The following is a 25,938-nucleotide window of genomic DNA, read 5'->3' as shown; positions in this document are numbered from 1 at the left end:
GCTGTTTCTGCCTGTTCTGTTTGGTTGTTTCTATGTTTTATTCTATTTGTTTTACTTTGTTCAGCACTTTCAGCACTTTGGATAGCCCTGCTACGTTTAAATGTGCTTTATAAATAAAATGTACTTAATTACTTTCTTACTTTACTTCATGTACTGTATGTAGCCTGTATTCTGCAGAAAAAATACTGTAATTCACTAAAAGGGTTTTTTCATGTTCAAAATGGTTGTAGTATGTTCCTAGTGACTAGACTGGCTTACTACAGGTGAAATTGTCCAAATACCTCCCTTGCCTATTTACAGTAAACAATATTTTTTTTAAACAAAAATTACTGTAATTAACCAAACAGGTTTTTGGTGACTTACTACAGGTGAATAATGCAACATTTCACCTGACTATCACTAGGAACGTATACTACAACCTTTGGAACATGAATAGAAAAACTATTTACAGTAGGCTAATTTGAAAAATCGTACTGTTCAATCGGGATATCGGCTGGACATACACTAGGCTAAGTCAGTCTGCACACTAGGTATTTACCACAACCTTGGAAGTATTCATTTGAATGTATGACTGGACGTTTATATTTTTTGACTGTGAGTGGAATTTGCAGATGGTCCCTTTAGAAAATGCGGCGAATGTCAAACCTAAAACGTAGGCCTACTTCACTGAGCTCTCGGACGGTTTCTCTCATACACATGCAAAGTTAAAAGCAACTGCATAATTTCATGTTAAGCTTTTTCTTTTTAACAGGCTCAGGAAGGGAAATGCCATTAACATGAAACGCTGCGCGTCGCGTTCATAGGCTCTTGTCTGTAGGCTCTATAGTTTTCCTCCCATAGAGCATATTAAAGAAAAAGCTTAACGTCAATGCAGTGAGACGGTGATATTTAAACTCAGTAGCCTATAGGCCTACACCTTATTGCAACGCGCGATTGCACGTTAAGCGTTTTATAATGGTTTTATGGGTGTTGTTCATAATCTGATGTAATCTGTTTGCCTCTATAAAGTATGCTTTATTAATAAGGTAGGACTATATTGTGTACTAAATTTGGTGCTTCAATATCACTCTCATTAAGCGTCTTAAATGGTGAAGAACGCTTTATTATGCTGCCGTTGTCTGTTTTAGCAGAATACTGCCATCTAGTGGTAGCAGGTTTTCTCAGACAGCTGTGTGTGGATCGAGCAAGGCGAAACCTGCGGAATGAAAGTCTCAAAATCCAAATGAATCAAATAGGATCGACTCAGAAACGAGTCAATGAATGCACGCGTGTCACCTGATCCACAAATGCACATCTTACTTGTTGCATGCACAAATTCTGGCCCACATTAATACAAAATCGAGGTTTTGTATTAACAAATATGTCTCTGTTTGTACAAAATGCTGCACATTCATGTGGTTTTGGATTTTGCACACACGAGTTGTATTGTATTAGTTTAAATGTAGCGACGCACATTTGTGAATTTGTCAAATAGATGGATAGTTGTGCACACATTAATAATTGGCACCAGGCCTATTCATTTGTAGTTGTTTGTGTGTGGGTTGGGAAATGCTTAAAAACCGCGAAAAGAAAGTCTCAAAATCCAAATGAATCAAATGAGATCGACTCAGAAAAGACGTCAATGAATGCACGCGTGTCACCTGATCCACACATGCACATCTTCTGTGTTGCATGCGCAAACTATGATACACTAATACAAAGGAAAACATTTGTATTCACAAAAATGTCTCTATTTGTACAAATTGCTTCACATTCATTCAATTTTGAATTTTGCACACGCAAGTTGAAAGGCATGGATAAAACATTTCTGCAACATGTATCAAGTTCATTGATAAGTGTGCTTACACGTGTTAATCTTTTTGAGACTATAATCATCCCATAGTTTTCTATAGTCTAGTTTCGTTTTCCTATTCGCCTCTGTTCATTCACGAGCTAAATGAACTTAGCCTGAATCATTCCCGGCAACTTCACCTCAAAGAAAGAGACTCTTTGAATTTCCCGCGATCTCGCTCGCCCGGGAGAGATGGGAACGCACGCACGCTGCTCTTAAGGACACACGCAGGCTTTCCTCAACCAACACAAGAGAACCATTTTGCAAGATAAGTTTACTGAACTTTTAATGTGATCTGATTTCCTTGTTGGCTCTCAAGGTCCACTTTGTTTGTGATTTTGCTATAACCTAAACAGATCATTCTCTCACACTCTCTCATTCTCTCTCTCTCCCTCTCTCTCATTTTTATCTGTTACTCGTCGTCTTCATTCGTGTTTGTCTAGTTTTGTCTTAATGTTTCTGTATATACATATATTCCGTGTATAACTGTAGTATGTATTCTAGTTCAATTATTAAAACCCAATATATTTGCGATTGATTCTGTCTATATTTCCCACATTACGAGTCCCTGAAATGTTTGATCTAGCTACAGGCTTTACAATTTGATTACGGTTTTAGAAACCTAAATTTATAAGGACAGGAGAATAGTTTTCATGGCCAGAAAACTAATCTTACTGGAATTATAAGAAGTGATAACTTTTATATGGATCCCCAGATCACTACTGAGCTTCCTCTATTTTAAAATCCATGAGCGGCCACTGGAGGTGAAACAAATTGACTTACACCAACTGATCCAGCACAGATCTCTCTGCCCTCTTGCATGGCAATCACAACAAAGGCCGTCAGAGAGGCATCGGCATCTCTGCCTCGTACATCACCCTGGAATAAAGCACACATAAACAGACTAGATCACAAAAACAATCAGATAATGTGTGAGTTTTAATAATTTAAGAACAATTTGCACATTAATGTACAATTAAACATTGCTGGTCTCAGAAAATATTGGTGTAAATTGGTCACTGGACTATTTGCCTAATCTTCAGACATTAAATCATTTAAGATATTGGTGGAAACCCAGACAGCAACAGGTCTGGGGGAAAAAAAAGTTCCTGATTCAGGATTTGAGTTTAATCCTCAATCAAAAGTGTTTCATTAGCACCACTGTGAAACCACAGCAATAAATTACAATGACTCATTTTTTTTTAACACATCATGCATAACCAGAGAAACAGAGCTACACTGTCTATTAGAAACACAGAGATATCACAATTTAGCACATAAATCTCAACAATGGTGGCAAAATATATATTTTTTTATTCATGCAGCAGTGCATGCTGGGAGTTTTATACTATCCTGGAACCCAGCATGCATTGCGATATGAAACTTTTGATTGTCACCATTGTTGAGATTCATGTGCTGATTGTTGATATCTGTGTGTGTCTGAGTCAAGCAGGAGTTCAAAATGTTTTAATGCACTATATGATTACGATATTCTTCAGAAGACTTATTCCATAAATATTAATTTTATGTTGTAGATTTGATATATCTGATCAGATATATCTGATTAGATCAGATATATGCTAATTATGAAATACCCATAAATTCAAAGAATAAATACAGGGAAGATAAGAGAATCAGACACATCCAGGATGATTGTGATATCATCACAAAAGCTAAAAACACCTGATCATCTTCCTCTTGGCTCTTTCTTGCCATAATAAATGTGTTTTATAAACTTACTGTTACAGCAGTCAGAGAAAGATGAAAGGTAAGAAGTCAAGGGACAAGAGACCAACTAAAGCGAATACTGATCTCCATTATGGTGACAACAAACTTTATTATAAACTAAATCTCTGTTAATTCTCAACAAGAACTTTTGTACATGTATGAAAGAAATAATTGTAAACTGGTTTCACACTCAGTGTTGCTGAAAGTCAGTTGTAGCTCTTGTGTTTCTCTTTTTCTGTTCTTGTTTCTCTGTCCTTCAGTGATTCTGCTTATCAGGTGTTCATCAGTGTCTCAATTCACTCACTTATTTTCATTCACCACTCTGTCAAGGGGACGACTATATTAGTGAACGGGAATAGTGAATGAGGGTATAGGGTGTGATTGGGAAAACAGCCTCTGAGTGTCGATTTTGAGCACTGTTAATTCACAGTATATTCCTGTAGGCTATTTTTGTTTTCTACGGTATATTACTGTTTTAATGGAAAATGGTATGATATTGTCAGAATTAGGCCTTTTTTTACAGCAAGGGTTAACAGTGTATGCTATGCTATTTGAAATAACAGCCATTTCGAGCCGCGCCTGCAATTTCGCAACTCTGTCGCTCTGCCTCCCGCTCACACACTGCCCTTGGTCGAAGACTCACGTCACTTTTTTAAAATCCCCTACAGCGCGAAACATGAGTCCCGCAAACGCTGCGCCGAGGAGCTTGTATGTAATTGGAGGACAAATGGCTCCTTAGTTTCGAAATAATTTGGGTAACAGTTACAAGGTGATCGCGTTGAAAATAAAGGTGTTTGTCTAGCGTTAGAAGCTCATTTGAAACATTGCCGCGGCTCATTTAAGAAAATGACAGCTCCGAAGAGACGCCGCTTTAGTTTGAGGTAGTGCTAACAATAATAAAGAAAGATGATAGCACTGTATCACACAAGTTGCAACTTACATCTGTGTCATTCTTTTTGGTGAAATGGTCCCACACACTACTTTTCTTTGCACGCTTCATCCTGTCGTCTGCCCTGCAGCCGCGGCGCTACCCATTTTCTACTATGGTTTTGTACGTTTCTTCATTCGGATCTATTTGCGATCCATTCCATTCTAAACAAACAATGTAGTTTACATGCTTCGTCCTTGTTACATTATTCATTAAGATAATAATTAATAAATGCATGCACAATTATCAGTGACATTATCATGCCTTTCAACTTATGTGTGCAAAATTCAGAATAAAATGAATGTGCAGCAATTTGTACAAATAGAGTCCTACTATAGCCTATGTGTTGTAGCCATTAAATAAGCTCATTTTAGTTTCATATTTGTTATCTATGTTGTTGATTATGAAAAGTGAACCGCACGAGTAAGATAGGATGCGCACTATTTCGAAAGAATGGAGTGGGTCAGACATGATTTTGACCACTTAATTAAGTTTTGTTTTGTAGAAAACCTTTTTTTAAGTGAATTTCGTTTTGTATAAATTGTATCTTAATAAAAAAAAAAAAAAATTCAACCAATTGCCTGGATTTAATAAATAAGAAGCACATATACTGTAAAAGCATTTATCTAACTTGGCGACATTACACATTGAATGAAGTATCAGTAAAACTTAACTTTGTTTGTAGTGACTATTTTGACTTTCCTTTATGTCGGAAGGGAGGGGAGGAGGGAGGAGACGGGATGAGGAGGAGGGAGGGTCTAGCTAGCCTCCGTTTTGTTTGACAACAATTCGAATGTCAACAAGAAGTAAGGTCTCCCGGGATCGCTTAGAGCACCTTTAATGTTAAAACGGAGTCAGACAAAGATGGAGAGACTCAAGAAGAAGTGACAACATGTAGAATGCAACAGGACGTCTCTGAATGGTTAGTTGATGAATTTATGTTGCTGATGTGGAGTTAACTATCTTCAATTAGGATATTCTGTCATGGTAATCTATAAATCACTCGTATAGGAACTGCTGTGAGATGCACACAGAGTGACTTTCTATTGCATGTGAAAAGATGGATACTAAAGGTTGAGCTGACTCACAAATGTACTCTTATACAACAACTTTTCCTCTTCTCAACAATGGACTGCGTGTTCCCGGGGGCGGGGTTTATGTAAATTTTAGGGTTAGTGATGTCACTAAACCCGGGAGGAAGCTTGTGTGTAGTCCATACCAGCCGTTTTTTTGTAGTCCTTTTCTTTAAAAGCAAATACCGTCCTTTGCTTTGAGCTTTGAGCGTTGTAACTTTGCAGATGTTGTTTATGCTCAAACAGCAACATTACACACTAACTAAAGTTAGAAAAGTGAAATTAAACTTTACCACCCCTTTAAATTACTGCATAATACAATTTTAACTAGCAAAATAATACAGCATCACGATAGTCTCACTTTTAGCTATGGGGCAAAAACATGAACTTTAACTATTGGCTTTACATCATCAAGTCAGCTGCCACTTTAGCGCGAGGGCTACTTCGCACACTTGGCACAGCACTTGCGACGGTACTGCCAGTAGCATATAACATTAGCTCCTTAGCCTGAGCTAACTTGATCACGTCAAGCTAGGGGGGCGTAGTTTCAGCAACAGGCACCTCAGCTCCACCCACGTCCCGCATCTTTGCCCATTTTTCTGTTAAAAATGCTCTTCAGAAACCTACGGGTGCGCGTCACAGACACAACTTACATATTTCTTTACAGTCTATGGTTAGTACTGGCAACCACAGAGAAAAAATAACTGGTTCTGAATCATTTCATCTACTGCGTGAATTATTCTTTTCTGAACACAGGTGAACACAAACAGGCCACATTCAACTTACCACCATCTCTCCATGAATTACAGGCGAATCCTCTTTAAAGGAGCCGTCTGCCAGTTGTTTGTGGAGAACCAGCCACTTGAGGGCGCTGCAGAGCACGTCTTCTTTTATAGTTGCAAAGTTAATGGCCATGGTAAAGACTTTAGCCACATATGCTGTTAGCCTTTAATAGACAGAAGCAAATGCAAATTAGTAACAAATAATAATTTGTTGTATTATATATACAACAATAAATAGCGCATGTGGCACGTAACAGTTACTAATAATCATAAAATGATCAAATATGACGGGAGAAAATGGGCATGAAAATGCACAAAACAAATGAAATTGATTGAAATGAAAATACCATGTGCTGCTCGGCCTGTTTAACCAGGCTGCGTAGGATCCATCTTGTTTACGGTAACCCATTTGTCGCTGATAACCTAAATGCAAAATAAGTTAAAGAAAAAATATTTTGTTGTTTATTATTTATTCTATGTTTTTCTTCTATATATTGTATCCTGCTGACCTGTGTTGATATGGTTAATGGCTTCACTACGGCGGTCTATTCCAACAGTCTCCCACTGATTGGTGCTGTCCAGATAATGAGTGGCAATGACAGGTCGAGTCATAAAGATCATGACATCCTCTCCATTACCATTGGGCTGGACAATAAGGCGACCCATGAAGTCTCCACTGATGGCCTGCTCGACTGTCTGAGAGATCTCTTCACCTGGAAGGAGGAAAGAGCAGGCTGAGAATTCAGCTTTTTATTATCTTTGTCAGGATGGAATATTTTGTATGTAACATTCTCAACACTATTTGGTTTTGTATCTGCACAGTTTCAGATTCTTTAACTATTTCCCCGCCAGCGTTTTTGATCATTTTCACAAAAGTTTCATGGTCCCCAGAATACTTTGTGGTAAGAATATCTGAACATGCAATATGTCAAAAGAAAGAACATACCCTAGGCTTTAAAAAAAAAAAAAAAAGGCTATAGAGCAAAAAGCTCGGATCGGATTCGAAAAGATAAATCATAGATGGAGTAGATCGAGTCCATCAACACCCCCAAAGCTTCACAGTCCTATAGCTCGTTTCATTCAGTAACTTTTGGCAGTTTTGATTTATATGTTTAATGTTGATTACAGTGTTATTTTACATATGCATATGATTACATATGATATTACACGTTTCTGCATCTTTCTCGCATGTGTTTTGATCAGGAGATTCAGTACTCTTTCAGAAGATGTGTAATAGCGCCCCCTACTGTGTAACAGTGAAAACATGGAAAGATGGAAAATGCCCTCATTGGCAAGGAAAGATTAAGGATCAGATTGCACTTACCTGCTAAAACTGTCAATTACATTTTTATATTCTTACAGGTTATATTAAAAAAATATGTATTTTCTTCATTTACATATTTTAAAAACATCAAAGGATAATTGAAAATGTTATTGCTAAGGGATCTGTCAATTGCATTGCAATGTTTTTAAAACATTCTCACAGTAAAGTGTGCTAATAGGGATTACAAGCGAAGAAAATGAGAAAACATTTTTTAAGAAATTACTTCGCTTGAGTGAGCATGTGTGGCAAGCAGTAGATTTCAAGCGGAATGTGGTTTTGATCACAATGCATCTTGGTTTCATTTACACCTGATTTTTAATCAAGTGCTTAAACTTAAACCAAACAAGCGGAGAATAAAATCATGAAAGAAACCTCCTCAGCATCCTCATACAGAACATAGTTGCAATTGTAATTGCCCAAGCAAACCAGAAGCATTAAGTCTTCAAATATTACTACAAAACTCCTGGAGTACACTGTTAACCCTTGCTGTAAAAAAAAGGCCAAATTCTGACAATATCATACCATTTTCCTTTAAAGGAGAACTTGGTAACTTTTTTAACGTAATAAAACTGTCTAGAAATCATTTGGATGGTTAAACAACCTGTTCTGGTGATACTGGTGACTTTCCCCGCTCCCCCCAGCGTTCCCAGGCGGAAAACCAACCTTGCAACTTGGGGACTACCGTCCCGGCAAGATAGAAATTGGAAGTCTCGTGAGCGGAAAACCAACCTTGCAACTTGGGGACTACCGTCCCGGCAAGATAGAAATTGGAAGTCTCGTGAGAAGCGAGAACTAGAACGAGAACGAGCGTGAAACACAAATTGCTTTACGGCAATTCGACATAAACACACACGCATGTATGATGTATTACCAGATTACCCACCTCGGTAGACATAGCTCCACATGATACAGTTGGCTTGCTCCGATCAAAACAAACGCACATGAGCAGCGGTAGAGAGGGGGAGGAGTTAGTTTTTTACGACCGTGTTGTGAAATATACACCCTCCCACAGCTGTAGGGGGAGCTCGTGGGGAAAACACGCGACAACAAAAGGGAAAATCAGCGAAGAAGTGACTAGAGTTCGCTAGAGTTACCGAGTTCTCCTTTAAAACAGTAATATACCATAGAAAACAAAAATAGCCTACAGGAATATACTGTGAATTAACAGTGCTCAAAATCGACACTCAGAGGCTGTTTTCCCAATCACACCCTATACCCTCATTCACTATTCCCTACATTAGTTCACTAATATACACTGTAAAAAATGTTGAACCTCGGATTTCGATACCGCCGACCCCAGGGGGTTAAACTGGTTTCACACTCGGTGGCTGGAAGTCAGTTGCAGTTCTTGTGTTTCCTTTTTTTCTGTTCTTGTTTCTCTGTCCTTCAAACAGGCACACAGGCACACAGGCATGAAGCTTGAATTCTCTTCTTTTAAATGAAGTAATTTTTATAAAAAACAAATATTCTCAGTTTATGCAATCTGTATGAAAAGAGCGAGATGTCAGTCGTTCTCATCTCAGCTCATTATTTTTTATTTGACCCCGCCCACGGAGAGCGCGCGCTATTCAAACGCAAATGACTGAGGCAATCCATGCAACCTGTGAACGCCCCCATATCAGCTCGAGAAAACACATCAAGCTTATTCAGATCATTGTACTTGTTTACACCGTCTCGCAGCGCTGTGAGGAATAATACTATCGAAATAATAATAATGGAAAATGTACCTCAGAAGTGCTGGTATTTCGAGGAGCAACGGATCCTGAGCTATGGAATACTGTAGTAAGTTTTTTTTTTTTTTCATTCTCAAGTGAATCGCATTTCTGTGTGTGAATGAATGTTTCGCTTTTAGCAAACTGTATTGCTATACTGAGTAAAAATCGACTGAAATATGTTGAAATAAAATGTATTTGTATAAGCAACGTATTAAACTGCAAATTAACATTTATATTTCTTATAATAAAAACGAAAGACCTATGTTACAGACATATGAAAGACATTTCGTTGATTAGTTTTGGATAGATTATACATTTTTACTGTAAAATATCTGCCACCTCAAATAAGCTTTTGTTTGCCAATTTTTGCTCATATGTTAAATATAGTATGTTTTGTCAAAAATAAAGTAATCAAATAATATGTTATAGTGTTTATTCCAATGTAGACTATAGGCTACATTGGAATAAACACTATAACATATTATTTGATATATTGTAAATATAAATATATTGTAAATATATATATTTTTTTATTAAAAAGGTTACAATTACAACAACAATTCAAGTGTAATCTTTCTTTGTAAAAACTAAAGTATACATTTTATCATACATATTTCAAAGTTAAGGATTCATTACTTGAATATAGCCTATAGCCCACTCGTCACAGTAATACTTTGCTCACATTATTAATGCATTATAAATTTTAGTTAATACATTTAAATGACAGTTGGTCAATTTAAGGCAGTCGGTTTCTAGAGTTTCTAGAAAACTCGAGTTTTAGTGCATTTTTACAGTAACATACTGTAGATTACAGTAAAGAACTGTACAATTAACAGTAAATTACTGGCAACAGTGTTGCCAGTATTTTACTGTAAAAAAAACCTGGTAAGGTCTAACAGTGTAGAAGAAACAGATGGATGCCATCAGACGATTGTATATAGCTTCATCTCTCTTTAAACAAAAACATACAACCTTTAAGAAATAATCATTACACATTCATGAAAACATATTTTTCCTCACCAGTAATTGAGATGTAGGTGATAGCAGGTGTGTCTGGAACCCGATCCTTTGGTGTTTCAGCTTTAACAACTATAGGTTTTTCCCCTGTTCCATTTGGGATGAGACACAGAGACAAAGAGGAAGATGGAGGAAGAGTATTGAGTTGGTAAAATTTTGTACGCTTTTGGTGAGTAAGAGTAGGAGTAACTACAAAAGTGTAGGAGTTTATTCTGATCTCTTGATTAACTCAAACTATAATGATATTTAGAAAAGTTTTTTTTTTTCATAATTGGCTGAGAGTATAATGTGTGTAAAGTTGTATAATGGAAGTATAACACAGTAATGTAATTGTATGGTTCACAGTAAATCTCACCATTTTTAACAGGATTGAGCTCCACGTTTAGTCTATGTAATGGAGTCAGCACACCCTCAGACTGAGAGAGAGAGAGAGAGAGAGAGAGAGAGAGAGAGAGAGAGAGAGAGAGAGAGAGAGAGAGAGAGAGAGACTTTTACAACCCCTTTATTCTACATAAAAATGTAGATATACATTATTCCTACACATTCACATTAAACACACATAAAAAAAATATATATAATAAATAAATAAATAAACATATGTATTCATGTTCTTAACACATTCAATTATAAATCACCCATTAAAAAAAAATCATTACCAATTAAAACCCAACCCCCCATACTCATTCACTGTAACCAGTGCTTCCTTAACACACCATCTCCATTTGAAGAAAAGAACATTAGTAACATGCTTGTAATATGTATATTCTATAGCCACTCGTGATTCCACTAAGGATTTGAAAAAGGCCACCAAACAAATGTCTCTTCCTGCATTCTTTTCCTGGTGAGATTTCAAAATTGCTAATTTAGCTTGACCAATGACAAAATTAGCAAGTACACATTGTTCTTAAGGATTTCCTATAACAACAGCCCAATATAAATAAGCTATTAGTATACAGAAACCCTAATTTTGTTATTATTTTTCTCAACAGTTCAAAAATAGGATCAAGTCTAGGGCAGTCACAAAACATGGAAAATAGTATCAAGAGCATAGGCGCCGATACCGTGGGTGCTCCGGGGCTCGAGCACCCACGGAAAATACCGAGCACCCACGGAAAATACCGAGCACCCACGTGTGCCAAACTGCCAGTTACATTCATTTAAAATTAAACATTGCAGTTGGTGCTATGTGAAGCGTCTGTCACACTGTGATTGGTTATGTCGCACGTTCCTCCTGAAGAATTAACCGCAATGGTGAGTCAACAAATATATTTTTTACTGTGTGGACTTGTGTGAACGAGTCCTGCACGGGTTCAGGTGACCCACAAATTTTGCTCAAACGGGTGCGGGTTGGGTCGGACACGGGGGAAACACGGGTCTAAACACGGGCTTAAAACAATCACGTGCAAACGTAAAAGATATATATGCACATTTTTAGGAACACATCTACAAAAATATGCCTGTATTTCAAGTTAATAAAATAATTTAAAATCCACATCAGTTTATTTGTGCCCACGCGACACGCCCTCCAAGGAGTCTCTACTTTCACTTTTAAAAAGTCATCATAACCGCGCGCGCGATCTGCTTGCAGTCGTCGAGATGGATGCTGAGGAGGTGAAGAAAAGAAAAGCTATAGTGGAGATGGTAAAGTTGTCGACAAAACTGAAGAAAACAATGTTATGAAAGGCTTGCTGCATGCATTTTCGGATAGCCGCAAATGTGGAACTTCATCGCTGAGGAAGCACGCAGATAACTGTTACTGTGGTAACAAACCAAACCGTTCTATCGAACAGTATTTGTCAAATTTAACACTGTTCAGTATGTGTGGTGTGCAGGGCGTGTTTGAACCCAACATTGTCAGATGTATAGGCTAGACGAAATTGCGTGGCAGATATAGTATTGCAGCCGTGTCTGTTCGACTGGTAAAATGTTATAAGGCTACTCAGTTTTGTGGTAATGTTAGCCATGTTCTTCATGTACCGGATGAAGTTGTCATTGTGTTAATGGCTGTGTGATAACTTCTGTATGATCTGGCAATAAACAATAACATTTTTGTAAGTGTGTCTATAATGTGATAGTATAAACTGATTTTATTTCGGGTCGGGTCGGGTGCGGATTTAAATTGCTGCTGTCGGTAAACGGGTCGGATGCAGTTTTAAGAACTGCGGGTTTACAAAATCGGACCCGTGCAGGACTCTGTTGTGTGACATTGATTCTTAATTTCCCACGAAGCTGATCGCGGTTACGTGTCAGTTAAACTTTTCATCTCCAATCCTGTCTGTATTTGTGAGAAGTGGCGCTGTCCTGAGTTGAAAGATAGCCTACTTTACGGCTTTATTATCAAGTAAATAGGTGTGCGTGTTCGTGTCGGCCGCTGTCCATTTCCTAAGGTTCTGAAATGCAAACATTTTTTGACTACTTTTTTTTTTTTTTTAAAGGGCGTGCGCCCATGAGCACCCACGGAGGAAAACATAAATCGGCGCCTATGATCAAGAGCATCACAAAATGGGCAATTCGATGTAACATTTTCATTCATCCTAGCAACAAATTGATTTGTAGCTAGGATACAATGGATCAATCTCCAATTAAGATCACCACATCTCTTAGAAAGTGGAGGTTTATACAGAAGTCTCCAAGATGGAAACGTATCTTCAGATATAGAGAGTTGAGCTCTCCATTTAGTATCAACTTTTCCTTTCAGTTGACCCAAATGTAAAGTTTTAACGCATATGTGATACAAAAAATTTTTCCCTATACAATCAAAAACCAATTTTCCATAACCTTTCAATAAGGAAACAGAACCAGAGTCATCAATGCCACATTCTTTAGGAAACACCTTTAACTGAGGAAAGTTCAGCCATACTACACCATCTTCCAAGACATGATTAACAAAGTGATCAAATGATAGAGGAATGGAGGATTTAAAACCCCTAACAAATACTTCTATAATTCTAAGAGAATTCAAGCCAACTTGATCAGCAAGTGACTGCGAAGTTCTCCATTGTCCTCTACTTAAATCAATCAAATCAATAACTTTAGTGACACCAGTATTCAAAAAACTATTAATTAAAGACTGAGATATATTTGATGGAAGCTCAATAAGAGGATTAAAAAAAATAGGTTCCTCCACACCATAATGCTCCTCAACAGGTCTTGATATTTCAAACAAGTCCCATGATTTGAGCACTGAGACATAAAACCTAAAAGACAGATCAGAAAACTTTTTAACAAAAGTTTTCTTCATTAGGAATAATTGTTTGTCAATACCCATTCCACCAATCTGTTTAAGTATAGATCTCCCGAAACACACCCAGGGGACATCATTTGAACTGTACAATAGTTTCTTCAATGTTTGCATCCTCATTGCCAAGATCTTTGACTCCAGATGTATAAGCCCTTGACCTCCCTCTGCCACTGGAAGGTAAAGGACTCCTGGAGGAAGCCAATGACATCCATCCCAGAAAAAAATTAACCAATGCTTTTTGAACACATTTAAGCAAGTCCTTTGGGGGGTCTAGAACAGTAAACTTATGCCACAACATTGAGGCTATTATATTATTAATGACCAAGCATCTTCCTCTAAACTGTTAGACCTTACCGGGTTTTTTTACAGTAAAATACTGGCAACACTGTTGCCAGTAATTTACTGTTAATTGTACAGTTATTTACTGTAATCTACAGTATGTTACTGTAAAAGTGCACTAAAACTCGAGTTAACTAATTTCACTTACAGAAACCGACTACCTTAAATTGACCAACTGTCATTTAAATGTATTAACTAAAATGTATAAAGCATTACTAACATGAGCAAAGTATTACTGTGAACTTATTTAATTTGAAACCACAACAAAACTTTTGTAAATATAGAGATTTCCACTAGACCAGCAACTACACAGTCACCGCCTGTTAAATAAAGCAACATGCAGCAAATCATCAATGTTTGTAGATCTTCTCCTGGACTGAAGCACAGGCTCTACTCTTCTGCACAATGGTGACCCAAAAAACAAGATTTTACAGTAAACTACTGGCAACAGTGTACCTGTTTTATAACTTACAGTTTATTACTGTAAAACACATTTTGTGGGTGTGTCTTTTTTTTACCTTACACTGTTAACCCTTTACAGCCCACAGGAAAATCCACACTACAAAGAGTAAAAGTAACATTGAGACAGTGTTGCAGTGAGATAATTAAGAGAATATGTAAGTGATTGTTGAGCATTAGTGATGAACACCTGCTGTTAGAACAGAAAATAGAGAAACACAAGAACTACAACTGACTTCCAGCCATTACACATTATTACACTTATTATTAACCAGTATGACTTTATTTATGTCATACATCTACAGTTGTTATTGAGATGTTTAATTGAAAATGTTTGGTTTGAAGTTACCATTGTAGAGATCAGTGCTTGCTTAGCACATTAATCTCAACAATGGTGGCAATATTTTTTTTATGTTTTTTATTCATGCAGCAGTGCATGCTGGGAGTTCATATTATCCTGGAACCCAGCATGCACTGCGACATGAAACTTTTTATTGTCACCATTGTTGAGATTCATGTGCTGATTGTTGATGTCTGTGTGTGTCCACAGGATAAGCAGGAGTTCAAAATGTTTTAAAGCACTATATTATTTTGATATTCATCAGAAAACCTGATTACAGAAATATTGACTTCATGTTGTAGATTCACAGATATATGCTAAATATGAAATACCCATAAATTCAAATAATATATGCAGGAAAGATCAGAGAATCAGACAAGTCCAGGATGATTGTGACATCATCACAAAATCCAAACACACCTGATCATCTTCTTCTTGGCTTTTTCTTGCCATAACAAATGTGTTTTATAAACTTACTGTTATAGCAGCCAGAGAAAGATGAATGGTAAGAAGTCAAGGGACAAGAGACCAGCTAAAGCAAATACTGATCTCCATCATGGTGACAACAAACTTTATTATTAACTAAATCTCTGTTAATTCTCAACAAGAACTTTTGTACATGTAGGAAAGAAATAATCGTAAACTGGTTTGTAAACGGTTTTCACACTCGGTGGCTGGAAGTCAGTTGTAGTTTTTGTGTTTCTCTTTTTTGTGTTCTTGTTTCTCTGTCCTTTCAGATTCTGCTTATCAGGTGTTCATCAGTGTCTCAATTCACTCACTTCTTTTCATTAAAGTGGACTATATTAGTGAACTAATGTAGGGAATAGTGAATGAGGATATAGGGTGTGATTGGGAAAACAGCCTCTGAGTGTCGACTTTGAGCGCTGTTAATTCACAGTATATTCCTGTAGGCTATTTTTGTTTTCTACGGTATATTACTGTTTTAATGGAAAATGGTATGATATTGTCAGAATTTGGCCTTTTTTTACAGCAAGGGTTAACAGTGTAAAAGAAAGTAGCGAAAGTACCGGTCTCCATCTCTGTAGCCTACCATTAACACAATCAATTAATCCCTCCCAATTCTTCTTTTCATATTGTTCATTCCCAAAATAAACTCCAAGCATTTTGAATCCATCCCTGCCCCATTTACACTGTTTTGGCAATTTTGGAGGTACACAAATTTGCCAATCACCCAGCAAAAAAGATGTAAATTTTTCCCAATTAATGCAAGCAGATGATGCTTTTTGAAAATTATTTAAACAAGTTGTTAACCTGTTAATATCCTCAGAATGTTTTATAACTATCGTTACATCATCCGCACAAGCAGTAAGTTTAATGGGAGCAATTTCAGGGGAATCAGGAAGAGAAACACCACATAACTGTTTCCTCAGCATAACTAAAAGCGGTTCTATAGACATCGCATACAATAGGCCTGATAGAGGACAGCCTTGCCTTATGCCTCTGGTCACTGAACAAGATCTAGCCAAAGATCCATTAATCTTAAGCATACTATAAATATCACTGTACAGCAGCTTAAAACAAGATACAAAGTATGGACCAAATTCAAAAGCTTTCAGAGTCTTAAACATGTAGTGGTGGTCTACTCGGTCAAAAGCCTTCTCTTGGTCCAAAGAGAGTAAACCAATGTCCAACTTGTATCTTTTTGCAACAGTAATGATGTCTCTCACCAAGAATAAATTGTCAAAAATTGTCCGCTTAGGGATGCAAAAAGTTTGATCCACGTGGATTATGGTTGCCATATGTTGTTTAAGTCTGTTAGTCAATGTTTTCTACAAGATTTTAAAATCAACACATAACAGTGAAACTGGTCTCCAGTTTTTTAGGCATCCAAGGTCTCCTTTTTTGGGGATCAATGTCAACATTGCTCTCCGGCAACTTAAAGGCAGAGTCCCTCCATTAATGCATCCTAAAAGGACATCATACAAATCTTGGCCCATTAGTTTCCAAAAGGATTTGTAAAATTCCACTGAAAGACCATCCAACCCAGGTGACTTCCCGAGGCTCAACTCCTGAACAGCCTGTGAAACCTCAGAGAAGGTTAAAGGATTGTCAAGCTTTAACCCTTCATCCTCTGAAATGTTTGGCAAATCCTGTAAAAATTGGTCTGTTGTTGAGTCATCACACTGGTCAGAACAATACAAGTCCTCATAAAAAGAAATTGCACGAGACTGAATCTCTTGTTGATTAGTTGTCACTCGGCCATTTGGAAGTTTCAATTGATGAAATTGTTTTTCAAGTCCAAAAAAAAAAGTGGTGGGACTGTCCATTTCATTAAGTTGGGAAAATCTAGTTCTTAAAAAAGCCAATTTTCCTCTTTCCTCCAACAGATTTTTCAACAGAAGCTTATTCTCTGTGATGTGATCAACAGAAGTTAGGTCATCACGAACATTCCTGACGCTTTGTTCAAGGATGCTTTGTTCTAGAATCTTCATTTCTTCTTTTAGGCTTCCGATACTTTGTGCAGTATATTGTTGGCAAAAGATCTTTATATTGCCTTTGCCAATATCCCACCATTGACTTAGTGACTTAACCCTTATGTGCTGTTGGGGATGTTTTCATCCACTACCCACTAAGCAAAATGATGTCCGGAAGACGTCTTTTCAATGTCTTTGTTACAAAAATCGGACGTTGAAATGACGTCCACTGAGGAGCCAGAATGAAAGTTTTTATGACGTCTTTTTTTGACGTGTTCTGCATGTCCGATATAGACGTTCATCGAACCTTCGTACACGGTTAAAAACTAGTTCAAATGTGGCCATTGTGGACATATTGCAACATCATTTATGGTCTCATTTAGACATAATTACTTTGACTATTGCTGTCAGATGATCTTAGTGAGAATTAACAGAGGTTTAGATGTTGATATTTGTTTAATTTGAAGTGTCACCATTGTGGTGATCAGTGTTTGCTTTAGTTGGGCTCTTGGTCCCCTTTCTTTTTACTTTAACTTTTCTTTGACTGCTGTAACAGTGTGTTTGTGTAACACAATTGTTGTGGCAGAGAAAACCTAGAAAAAGTTTGAGGTGTTACCAGCTCAATGTTGATGATGACATAATCATCACAAAATGGGCCTTTAATATTGTGTTTAAAGTTTTGTTTATTTTTGGCATTCATAACCACCAACCTTGTGGAACTGCATTATTGGTGCCAAAAGCATTAAAATGATCACTTATTTGAAGGTGTATAAAAAGCATGTGCACATGTTTTCAGCAAATGTGTCATATAGTCACACACAGACATCAAGATTTTGGATATGAATCACAACAACGGTGACAATCAAATAAAAAAGCTTGGGAATTAAGGATGAGTTTTGTACTACGAAAGCTACCCATCATGCATTGCAGCATGAAGCTTTTTTTTTTTTTTTAATTGTCACCATTGTTGTGAATCATATGCACAATCTTGATGTCTGTGTGTGACTATATGATACATCAAAACATCATGCTGTTGAACACATGCTATTTATACATCTTCAAATAAGTGATCATTTTAATGCTTTTGGCACCAATAATGCAGTTCCACAAGGTTGGTGGTTATGAATGCCAAATATAAACACAAAACTTTAAAAACAGACGCCCATTTTGTGATGATTATGTCATCATCAACATTGAGCTGATAACATTGAGCTGACTTTTTCTAGGCTTTCTCTGCCACAACAATTGTGTTACACAAACACACTGTTACAGCAGTCAAAGGAAAGTTAAAGTATAAAGAAAGGGGACCAAGAGCCCAACTAAAGCAAACACTGATCACCACAATGGTGACACTTCAAATTAAACAAATATCAACATCTAAACCACTGTTAATTCTCACTAAGATCATCTGACAGCAATAGTCAAAGTAATTATGTCTAAATGAGACCATAAATGATGTTGAAATATGTCCACAATGGCCACATCTGAACTAGTTTTAAACTTGTACGAAGGTTCGATGAACGTCTATATCGGACGTGCAGAACACGTCAAAAAAAGATGTCATAAAAACTTTCATTCTGGCTCCTCAGTGGACGTCATTTCAACGTCCGATTTCTGTAACAAAGACATTGAAAAGACGTCTTTCGGACATCATTTTGCTTAGTGGGTATGGGGTATTTTTGAGTCTAAATTTGGCCATAACTTTTTCTGTGTTTCAGCAAATGGAATGATTTTTGGTGACAAATCTTATTTTGACACATATTTTGGGAAAATGCTTTGAAATTTTTCAAAAACTCAACAGTACACTGTGGGCAAATGTACTACCCTTTCGTTATGTTCGTGGCTGAAAACAGCCACTACTTTAAACTGCTGTAAAAATGTATCAGATAAATATTTTTTTCAATTTTTTTTGCATAAATCTATTAATCAACCTCAGTCCTGCTCAAAAATACTAAATGTTTAAAAAAAATTCTGGATTTTAACTCTTTAATTGCCAAATTCGTAAATGATGTCACTGATTTGGGAAAAAACACACACAAAATGACTCATTTTCAATATAAAATGTGATTGTGGACTGGATTTTTTTTTACCTTTTATCACAGTCTTGGACATGTCAAAGATTAGAAACAACATTGGTTTTGATGCATTGTTAGTTTTTGTGCAGCATCAGATTTGAACTTTTTCTCCCTCATTTACTGTTCGTGGCTGTTTTTGCCCCATTGACTTCCATTATAACCACATTTTTTGATTGCAAAGTCATGACACCATATAATCATGCATTTTTGATTGTTGGTGGTTTTCCCTGTTGGGAAGAGGTAAAATTTGTAATTTTTACTGTTGATAACCAGGTGGAACCATTAACCCTTTAGATAGGCCTGTGCAAAAAAAAGCTTAGTTTCTGGCTTTTACATGGAGTTATATGGAGTTTATAAGGAGTATAATAGCATAATAAAGTGTGTGTGTGTGTGTGTGTGTGTGTGTGTGTGTGTGTGTGAACTCACCTGAGAAAATCAAAATATGCACCTCAGCTCTCAGAACTACATGGAGTAAACAAAAACAAAGTAAGTGTATTTATGCATCTGCTGCCTTTTGATGGTGAGAAATGCAGACTAAACAAAAACAAAGCAAGTGGATTTAAACACGTGCATGCAAGCCTGCTGGTCATTTGATGGTGAGAAGAGCAGCAAGCAACATGAGAAAGGGCTTGACTTGTAGTGAAGTTTTAGAGATGATTATGCAGCCTGACCCTTCCAGCGAGCTGCAGGATATATCGTCTTCTCCCTCTGACACCACAGACTCAGGAGAGTCAGATCCTGATTTGGATGTGGCACCCTCATCATCCTCTCTAGCTTCCACTGAAGGCTAGGAGGATTCGGAGGATCCTGGATCTGGGTGGATTGGGAGAAACGGCGAAGTGTGGTTTTCCACTAACGCGGAGACAACTCCCTTTCTTCAGCCTGCCAGAGGCGTGACTCCAGGGCCGACGCGCTATGCCTTCGCAAGGGTCCAGAACATGGATTCCGTGTTCAATCTGTTTTTTACGGAGGAGATGATTGACCTCATTGTCAGCATGACTTGCATCAACACATACATGTTTGTACAGTAATACAAACATGTATGACTATGCCTTGTGCCATGACTATGCCACACACACACACACACACACACACACACACTTTATTATGCTATTATACTCCTTATAAACTCCATATAACTCCATGTAAAAGCCAGAAACTAAGCTTTTTTTTGTACAGGCCTATCTAAAGGGTTAATGGTTCCACCTGGTTATCAACAGTAAAAATTACAAATTTTACCTCTTCCCAACAGGGAAAACCACCAACAATCAAAAATGCATGATTATATGGTGTCATGACTTTGCAATCAAAAAATGTGGTTATAATGGAAGTCAATGGGGCAAAAACAGCCACGAACAGTAAATGAGGGAGAAAAAGTTCAAATCTGATGCTGCACAAAAACTAACAATGCATCAAAACCAATGTTGTTTCTAATCTTTGACATGTCCAAGACTGTGATAAAAGGTAAAAAAAAATCCAGTCCACAATCACATTTTATATTGAAAATGAGTCATTTTGTGTGTTTTTTTTCCCCAAATCACTGACATCATTTACGAATTTGGCAATTAAAGAGTTAAAATCCTGAATATTTTTTAAACATTTAGTATTTTTGAGCAGGACTGAGGTTGATTAATAGATTTATGCAAAAAAAAAATTTTTTTTTTAATTATCTGTGTAGCGGAGAGCAGATCACCAGTCTGCATGGTGATGAAATCAAATTAATTAATGCAGTCCAAATCCACCAAACCCCTGTCTCGCTCTGACTCAAGCTATTCTGACATTCCAAAGCACTCTCATTTACGACACCTCTGTTGTCTTAAGATTGCTCTGTGCCTTGCAGACCAGATGGCACCAAAAAATGGTGTAAATCATGGACTATCTCTCTCTCTACGTGATCTCTTACGTCTAAATCAACAAAGACCGTCCGTTTAGGGCTTGGAGAGCCTAACGCTGACCAATGAGAGCGAGCCCGAAAGCACCCCCTCCTAGGGAGTCTCTCGAACACTGATTTGCACATAGACACTAATTAACTCTTCACAACAATAAAACAGTGTTGTAAGAACAGATGCCCAAACATGTGGTTTCTGCTGAGTACATCAAGGCAAGGAGTCAAACGAACGCACACACATAAGCCTCACCCCGCAGCGTCAGGGACAAGAGTTCAGCGTGCGGTTGTGAACTTTCCACACACATACAGAAAACACATGAAGCCCCACCACGTGTGACCCAAAATCCTTGTATAAAATATTTTAAATGTATTTTCTTGATGTGCATGATCCCCTTCCCCAAATGTTATGCCTATATAGGTTATTGGCCTGCAATCACTCTGTGGTGCCCACAATTACAAGAAATGATCTACCTCCTTGATTTTAGATCTTAGAACTGTCATTCGCGGTATTGCCGTGTTCCACAAACCCCAACGATGCTGGATCTTTAACACAAAATATCAGAGAATGCATTGTTTATTAAATACCAGCGTTATTGAGTTATGGACGAATCCATCGTTTCAAAACCCCGCGTGAAGGGAGGCGTATAGACCTCGAAACGTCAGGAGGTGGGCCCGATACGTTGTTAAAGACGATTGGCCCACGTACGTGAGGGAGGCGTGAGTTTAGCCCTTTAAAATTCCGCGCCCCTCTCCTCTCAAGTGCATTCCGCCAGAGAGAGAAAGACGACACGCCTCCTTCCCTCAAGGAAGTTTCGCTCGCTTTTTATTTTCGTTTTATTTCCAAGTCTTTCTTAGAGTTACTATTACTTCAGTATAGTCTTCTGAAACCAACCCACGAAATCAACTTAAGGCTAAGATAATCTTTGCTGAGTTTTCGCTCGCTTCAAGTCGCCATAGCAACCAGACGCTGTGACCACGTGATCCAGGTGCCTTTATATCCAACCCAGACGGACACACACACCGAAGGCCGATCTTCCAAACAGAGTAACGTAGATCTTTTAAATTTGCAATCTGAAGGAAATGCTGTTTAAAGTGTCTAAATATTACTGAGAAACGTTGGGGTTTTGTGGTGAACGACTAAACTGTTTCTATCTCTATCTCTAAATTCTCTTTCACACACACACATACACACACACATACACACACACATACTCTCACCCACGTGTGCAAAGATAAACACACTAACACGTGCTCACGAAGCCGCCGACACACCCACCTTACAAACGCTACCATCTCAACATCTCACACGCACACCTAAAATCATTCTTACCTCCAGTTTGATTCTCTCTCTCTCTCTCTCTCTCTCTCTCTCTCTCTCCCCTTCTCTCAAACCCTTTTTATTTTGTTGTATTTCTGTATTACGATCGTTATATTGCCTGTTTTGTTTATGCATTTTTATTCATGCGTGATTTGAAGTAATTGTGTAATCGCTAGCTTGTTTAAATAAACTTTGTTAAATCCTTTGAATTAAGTTTGCCTGTTTGTTTCAAATTCTGAGTCCCTGAGGAGTGCAGATTTTACCTTATAAGCTCTACGATTGGTCTTACTATTAAAAGAAATCTAAAATTGTCTAAAACACGAAGATAATTATCTTCTTTGTGGCCACAAGAAAGTATTATCTATCAGTGTTAAAGACGCCCGATTTCTGTTCATAACTTATACATTCGGTCCGCTGGACGGCCCGTCTGCATGATAAATGAACATTCTTCAACTTCTACCTCAAATTCCCCCTAATTGAGTAAATTCTACCCGTCTCTATCAGTGATTACTATAAATAATTGGGAAATCGCTGATACAAGCCGAGGTTTTGACCTATTCCCTATTTTTGAATAAATTAATTTATGGAAGCAACAGATGCATATTCACATTGATGAATATTACCGCTAATTCGAGCTAATTAATTCCCCAACACCAAGTCATTGTTGTTACATCTGATACATTTTTACAGCAGTTTAAAGTAGTGGCTGTTTTCAGCCACGAACATAACGAAAGGTAGTAAATTTGAACAATGCACAAGGGTTAAATCTATTTCTCTCTTCTCTCCAAGATTCCCAGAAAATATTGAAAGATTGAAGAAAATTGTGATCTTGTAAAAGTCTATTATTGAAATGCCACTGTGATTTATAGATTTTAGAAGATACAACAGAGACAGACATTGAAAAATAATGGTGATCAGAGAGAAAAGAGGGAGAAATACAACTATTAAAGAAACTATCTCTGTGTCTTTTTCTAACATAGAACCGATCCAATCTGGCTCCAGACAATCTATTTGAATTTCTCTTTCACCAAGTATATTGTCTAACCCCAGGAAAAGCCTCCCTCCATAAATCAACAAGGTCATGGTAATCAATCAGATTTTTCAAAATTCCAGCAGATAATGGCAGTTCATCATGATTCCGATCTAAAGATGGATTTATTGTACAATTAAAATCCCCCCCCCCACCCCCCCACCCCCCACCCCCCACCATTAGAATCACATTATCTTGAGGACACTTTAACAGAGCATCAGAAAGTTTTCCAAAGAAAAGTACACGCTCCTGACCAACACTTGGTGCATAAACATTAAAAAAGGTATAATCAATTTCACCCAAAGTAATATCTACTCGCAAAATTCTACCAGGCATAATTTCTAGCATTACTGGTTGGTTACCAACACGAGACGAAAAGAGCATGGCAACGCCTGCACTTAACCCTCTGGGGACCAAGGGGTTTTTGGGGCCCTTGAGATGTTCTGACATGCCTTGACATTTGTGCTTTTTTCAGTTATTTATAAACATGTTAATGGCAAAGCTGTAAATTCACTCTATATAGCACAAACAGGGCTACCATAATATGCGAGCAACGTGTATGTAGATGTTTGTATTTTTAAGAGAATAATGTTTATGCGTGGTTATTGGAAAAAAATAAAAAGGAAAGTTGCTGAAATAAGACCACAAAACACATAATAAATATGTGTCCACAAGACAATGGATGTTGTCGCTTCGAGTTCTGGCTTCAAAATTATGTGAAAATAGTCTTGCTTTATCGTTCACAAAAAAAAATACATTGATTTAAATGGTGTAAAACAGGTTTTGCTTGGAAAGCCAATATGCGAGGGGGGCGTGAAGGAGGAGTGGTTTACACCTGAGAATACAATGTCCCACCCATTATGTGTAATGAGCCATTCATTCAGGTGTGACACTGACTGAGCCACAATGCAAGGACAAAATATATATTTAGAAGACTTATATTGACCATTTAAGATTTCGCTTACATCTATCTTATAAATATGTCTTGCTATTTTATTAAAAAGGTTACAATTACAACAATAATTACAATTTCAACAATATTTCAAGTGTACTCTTTCTTTGTAAAAAAAAAAAAAAGATTATAGGCCTACATTTTATCATATGTATTCATTAGTTTGAATATAGCCAACATTGGAACATCTAACATCTTAGTCTATGACTTTATTTTTGACAAAAATAGTATTTTATATATATATATATATATATATATATATATATATATATATATATATATATATATGTATATGAGCAGAAATTGCTAAACAAAAGCTTATTTGATGTGGCAGTATATTCTACAGTAAAAACTGTACCCAAATCTAGTCAACAAAATGTTGTCTTTCATACTTCGCCTGACTGTAACGTTGTTTTTTATGAAATATTAGGGCATATAAATGTTAATTTGCAGTTTAATACGTTGCTTATACAAATACATTTTATTTCAACATATTTCAGTCGATTTTTACTCATCTCAGTAGGCTATAGCAAAGCAGTTTATTCTTTCACACACAGACGCGCGATTCATATTTAGGCTAAACAGTCTTTACAAATATGTACCCTTCATTCATCTCACAGAATCGCGATTCATATTATAGAAACGCGATTCATCTTTTTGCGGTTTACATAGGCCTACACTAACGTTATTCCATAACGTTATTCCACATTAACACTTGAGAAAAGATAACAGCCTACCTCACTCCTCAGCGGGATCTATTGCTCCTCATATCAGCACTGTTCTGAGGAAACTTTTCTCCATAAGGTAGGCTATATTATGCCTCACTCGCGGCGCTTTGTTTACAGCTGATGTGGGCGTTTCACAGCTCTGAAATGGTTCTCAGAATTTGCGTTTGAATAGCGCTCCGGGGAGTGGTCACATTACTTTTGAATGAGCTCGTAATGAGCTCGACTGGAATCGCTCTCTTTTTATACAGATTACAGAAGCTGAGAATATTTGTTTTTTATATAAATGACTTCATTTAAAAGATGCGATCTCGAGCTTTATGCCCGTGGGTCTGTTTGCCTGTTTGACTGAATTTTCGCGGAGTTATAGATCATTTTTGAACGCATTTCAAATGGGAGTTTACTGATAGAGAGAAGGCAGAAATTGCATCATGTTAATTTTTCTTTATTTGTCAAAAAGCAAAACACTTTATTTTTATTGTGAGTATACAGAAAAAAAATAGAAACTGAACAGGATCGATTGATGTATTACACGAAAATGAAAGATCAAAATTAACAGAGCATTTTGTGTTTATTTTTCATTGCTAAAAAAAAAAACGAGCAAAACGCGCGGGCGCGTTTTTGGTCCCCAGAGGGTTAAATTTGTTCCATGACTCAATAAAGTGTTTCCCCTTCCAATCTCTAACCCAGTGTGCCTGATTTTGTAAGTCTGTATGAGTTTCTTGAAGCAAGATTATA

General features: G+C 37.2%; 1 protein-coding gene across 1 annotated transcript in view; it reads right to left on the bottom strand.

Annotated features, from left to right (window-relative positions):
* LOC311283377 (complement C3-like) overlaps window positions 1–25,938 on the bottom strand; it is a 345,048-nt gene that overhangs the window by 291,732 nt on the left and 27,378 nt on the right. The window contains exons 21-26 of the mRNA XM_084397732.1: window positions 10,754–10,814; window positions 10,402–10,485; window positions 6,852–7,055; window positions 6,690–6,765; window positions 6,347–6,506; window positions 2,615–2,710 (exon numbers count right to left, since the gene is read on the bottom strand). Of these exons, the coding sequence (XP_084253858.1) occupies window positions 2,615–2,710; window positions 6,347–6,506; window positions 6,690–6,765; window positions 6,852–7,055; window positions 10,402–10,485; window positions 10,754–10,814 (681 nt within the window). The remainder of the gene's footprint in view (window positions 1–2,614; window positions 2,711–6,346; window positions 6,507–6,689; window positions 6,766–6,851; window positions 7,056–10,401; window positions 10,486–10,753; window positions 10,815–25,938) is intronic.

The sequence above is a fragment of the Rutilus rutilus genome, assembly GCF_951802725.1.
Source record: "Rutilus rutilus genome assembly, chromosome: 2".
NCBI classification, from domain to species: Eukaryota; Metazoa; Chordata; class Actinopteri; order Cypriniformes; family Leuciscidae; genus Rutilus; species Rutilus rutilus.
Note: the sequence above shows the minus strand (reverse complement) of the source record. Positions and strands in the feature narration are given on the sequence as shown.